The sequence below is a fragment of the Poecilia latipinna genome, unplaced genomic scaffold (assembly GCF_001443285.1).
Source record: "Poecilia latipinna isolate Pla-1442-1.1 unplaced genomic scaffold, P_latipinna-1.0 Scaffold2393, whole genome shotgun sequence".
In the NCBI taxonomy this organism is placed as follows: domain Eukaryota; kingdom Metazoa; phylum Chordata; class Actinopteri; order Cyprinodontiformes; family Poeciliidae; genus Poecilia; species Poecilia latipinna.
The window spans coordinates 138393-142712 of NW_015115009.1; the positions used below are offsets into that span (position 1 = coordinate 138393).

Below are 4320 nucleotides of genomic sequence, written 5' to 3' on the forward strand. Positions count from 1 at the left end.
CTGTGAATACCTGCTCAGTCCACAGAGAGACTAGCTGTGTTTTAAATTATAGAGAACTACAAACTAAATTATTTTAATTCAATTTAGTGTATTATGTTTCAATACAAATATCCTACATAAGAGATTACGCTGATTGAACCATGGATGTAGTTTGGAGCGAATTTTCTTATTTAAAACACTATTAATTTTATCTAATATTGTACATGTGGTTAAGTTTTAAAACTAGCACATTTTAAGTTTATTTTCTTGATTTAGTATTACCATTGTTTTAGTCTTTAGCTTTTACATCGTTATAAGCCTCCCAATGCAGTTTGAAATAAAGGATCACTCTCAAAAATTAGATTCCATCTGCTATTTCCATTTCATATTATTTATCATGAGTTTAACAACAATCTTTTTCTAAATATTTCCCAGTGTCACTGAAACCGTAACATTTCTGCTTCGCATTGTGTGTGCAGTCTTCGTCCTCGTGCTTCCTCCAGCTCGTCACATTCAGAACGCAGCAGCAGCCCGCTGGTCATGAACAGCACGCAGAGCCTGGACGCAGCGACTCGCTTCGCCATCCCCGCTAAGGAGGAAGGTAAAGCACCTTTCTGTTTTCTTCTCTGGCTCATTATTAGAATGCCCGCTCTCACACTCTGCACTGGCTCCTAGACGGGATTGTCTCCAACCTGAGGCGGATCCGTCTGCGGAGCAACAGCACGGGGACGCGGCCATCGTTCCGTAGAGGGGCGTCACGGCGCATTGCCCACCAGCTGGAGACCCCAGAGAAACCCAGGTCCCCCGCTGGAAATGTCCCCAAGTCTGCTTCCATCTCTGGTCTGTCCCTCATCATTACCCCAGGTAGGACCATCATGTTGGGATGCTGCGCCTACTGCCTGGCAGGGAGGACATGACACCATTGTGTGGAACAACTGCTGCATTCCATTGACCATATAGTTGCGCAAATTCAAATTACAATAAATTGACAATAAATTTGCTTAATGGAAACACATCAGATTTGAAAAACACAGTTTTTGCTAAGGAGTTTTTTCGCTGGGATGAGGTGGTCTTTCAGCCTTATTGGAATAGATGTATTTCACAAAACTGCAACGGAAACTTTTTTGTATCACACAAGTCACATGATAAACAGCTGGATGTTACTACTGGCGGAAAGGAAGATGACGACAGGAAGTAGTGGGGGAATGATAGTGTGGAGTGTTTTTTATTGACTTATCGTGTGAACTATCTTATTCATGCTTCTTAATTAATGAAAACACCATAATTGCATCTTTACTAAAACATTCATACGGTTAAAAATTTCAGTTTTTTTGAATATAGACAAGGAATATAGATAAGGTTTAGCACATACTGTAATGGAAAGATAGCTAGTGATAATATAATGGTGCAAACTCTGTTAGAGTGACATAATCATTTAATCATTTCAGTTTGTTTTTTTTTTTGTTTGTTTTTTTGTTGTTGTTGTGTAACCAGATGACTCGGCTGGTCCTCCTCTAAGTCCCAAATCATCCCTGTCCCTTTCGTCCAACCCGTCCTCCCGGGACTCGTCCCCCAGTCGGGACCTGCCCATCAGCATCAGCTGCCTCAGGCCCCCGGTGGTCATCCACAGCTCTGGCAGGAGGTTTGGCTTTGCCCTGCGAGCCATCAGGGTCTACATGGGGGACAGCGACATCTATACCGTCCATCACATGGTCTGGGTAGGTGGTCCAGCCAGGACAATCCTCCTCTGAAAGTTACATGAACTCATCATCAGCGTTTAAACACCAGTTATGTTTTGCACTTTCAGTGATGCATTTGAACCATTTTTGCAAGGTTTCACACAACGTCAGTATAGACACACAATAGAAAAAACAACAACAACTGGGGGGTTATAGTTGAATTTATTGTGAACTTTATCAAATAGACATTGAATCAAAATGAATCCATTTTGATTTGATTCATTTGAATTTCTGTGCAGATTGTACTCTCTTGAGCAAGACGTTTAATGATACCTCAGTCTAATTTTCAGCAGGGCTGAGGTCTGCAGTGATCCAGAAGATTAATATTTTATCCATGTCAAATCCGGTTAGAATTTTGGGGGATAATTGTTCAGTTGGAACATCCAGCTGTCTGATTGCTGATTTAAGATCAGATGTAGAATATTATAATGGCGCCACTACCATGCTTGACAGTGGAACTGTTTCATTGTGTGTGAATGCCTTTTCCAGACTCCTCCAACATGATTCCTGTGATCAAATAGCTAAATCTGCTGTGTTGCTTTTGGAAACAACTAACTGAAGTTGTTTCCATCCAACGGTTTGTTGAACATTTGTTGACACTGTCACTATGTTGTGACAGTGTGAGAAAATGGAGCTGTGCTTGCTCCCACTGCCCCCAGTACTAACTAGAAACAACCAGTCAGAGTCAGGAGGAGGGTCTTAGGGCTGTCGATCTCCCTCTTGAGCACATTGCTCATTCCCCCCACTACACTACAGGTTGTCCCTGTTACCAGATAATGTCATGAATTGCTAACACTAGTTACCATGGCCACCGATGATGTCAGAGAAACATCATCAGTGAGTTGTTTCTCATTTATCTGTCTCATAGCAAACTGTCAGCACAACAAATATGGAAAAACATATTTTTAAGTTGCATACTGTAACTTCAATGGAACATTCATACAGTATTTAAACATCTGACTGGCTCTGGAAGCAAGTCGGTCAAAATTTTATGTAGATGTTAAAATTTCACATCAATGTGACATTGTTTTTTCCTTTTGTTTGGAAATTAAACTCCGGTGATGCAATAACAGGCAAGCAAAGTAGGCTCTATGTTCATGTTTGTTTCATATCATGAGATTTTTTAGTGTAGGATCCTAACAGAAAGTGAAAGACTAATTGTTTCTGTTGTGTTTGGGTTTGGATTCAGTCCGTTGAGGATGGCAGTCCAGCACACGAGGCAGGACTGAGGGCGGGTGACCTCATCACCCACGTCAATGGGGAGTCAGTCCAGGGTCTGGTCCACACTGAGGTGGTGGAGCTTCTGCTCAAGGTATGGGAACAACATGAAGTTTTGGAGTGTTTTAGGTGTTGTTCCTGCAATAATGCAGCATCCTGTTTACCTGGAACTCTGTTCTAGGAATAACGTTATGCCTAGCTTAACTCTGCTCTGGTTCAAGTCACATTTTAAGCTTTAAAACCCTAAACCTTATGTTCATAGACAGATGTAGGACTGTGTGCAGCTGATTGGATTGGGAACAATCAGTTGTGCTAATAATTTATATTTTTACTTGTTAAACATCCAGCAGCCATAACATTTCGTGATGATGTTGTCCTTGGTGAGAAACAGTTGGTTTTTAGCACTTTCATTTTTTACAGAAGCAGCATCTTACTGTGTAAAATGTTTTCTTCCCTTCTGGACATTTGGGTCCAGAGTTTCTATCCTGCCAGATTAAAATCTGATTGTTTGCTGCTAGTAAAGTGTTTATCATTTGCCATCCACCAAAATAATATCAGTTCTTATTCTAATTAATACTTTTCTATCATGTTAAGCCAACATTCAAGCCTCGTGGTGTAATTTAGGTAATGGTAGTGTGATTGTTTAACCATATCTTCTATTTGCCCTCTGAGATGAAGCTTTTAACTTCCTCCCATTGCTCACCATTAAATTACTGATCTGTTTTACATTTCTGTGTAGGGCTGTACCAATTGCAGGTTTTTGACCGATCGTCAGTCGGCCAAAAACCAGGTTAGACTTTAAAAAGTCTAACCTGCTGATTCCGAATTTGGCCTATACCAATTCTTACCCCTTCTTTGTTCATATTTCCTCCTCCTTTCACTTGAAATGCATTAAAGTCTGTGGTAATAATGCAAATTTACAGATTATGAATACTTAATGTAGAGCAGTGTAAACCTGCCTCTGCCTCTGCAGTCGGAGACATTGCAGGTGAGAAAAACAAGAAAAAATACAGAGATGCCAGTTCCCTTCATTCCCAGTCTCTTAAGCCCCATAACAAACACATCTAAAAAAGCTGGCCTCAATTCATACCCCTTTCTGTTTGCTATGCTCTTTTTGGACAGAGTGGCAACAAGGTGACTCTGCAAACAACTGCATTGGAGAACACCTCCATCAAGGTGGGCCCAGCCAGGAAGGCCAGCTACAGGGCCAAGATGGTGAGGCGCAGCAAGAAGAGCAAGAAGAAGGACGGGCAGGACAGGTGGGCGACTTCACCCGTTGTCTGGGAAATGTTCTAAACAGTCAGGCTGTTAGTACACCTTAACTTGTTGTCAGTGGTGGGAAGTAACGAAGTACAAGTACTTCGTTACTGTACTTAAGTACAGT

The 4320-nt window shown here is 41.4% G+C and overlaps 1 protein-coding gene across 8 annotated transcripts in view; it reads left to right on the plus strand.

The window, feature by feature from the left end:
- mast3a (microtubule associated serine/threonine kinase 3a) overlaps positions 1–4320 on the plus strand; it is an 85116-nt gene that overhangs the window by 67436 nt on the left and 13360 nt on the right. For all 8 annotated transcript variants that reach the window (XM_015019240.1, XM_015019243.1, XM_015019238.1 and 5 more), the window contains 5 exons: positions 459–580; positions 655–843; positions 1474–1697; positions 2908–3030; positions 4059–4195. In XM_015019240.1, coding sequence (XP_014874726.1) covers positions 459–580; positions 655–843; positions 1474–1697; positions 2908–3030; positions 4059–4195 — 795 coding nt within the window. The remainder of the gene's footprint in view (positions 1–458; positions 581–654; positions 844–1473; positions 1698–2907; positions 3031–4058; positions 4196–4320) is intronic.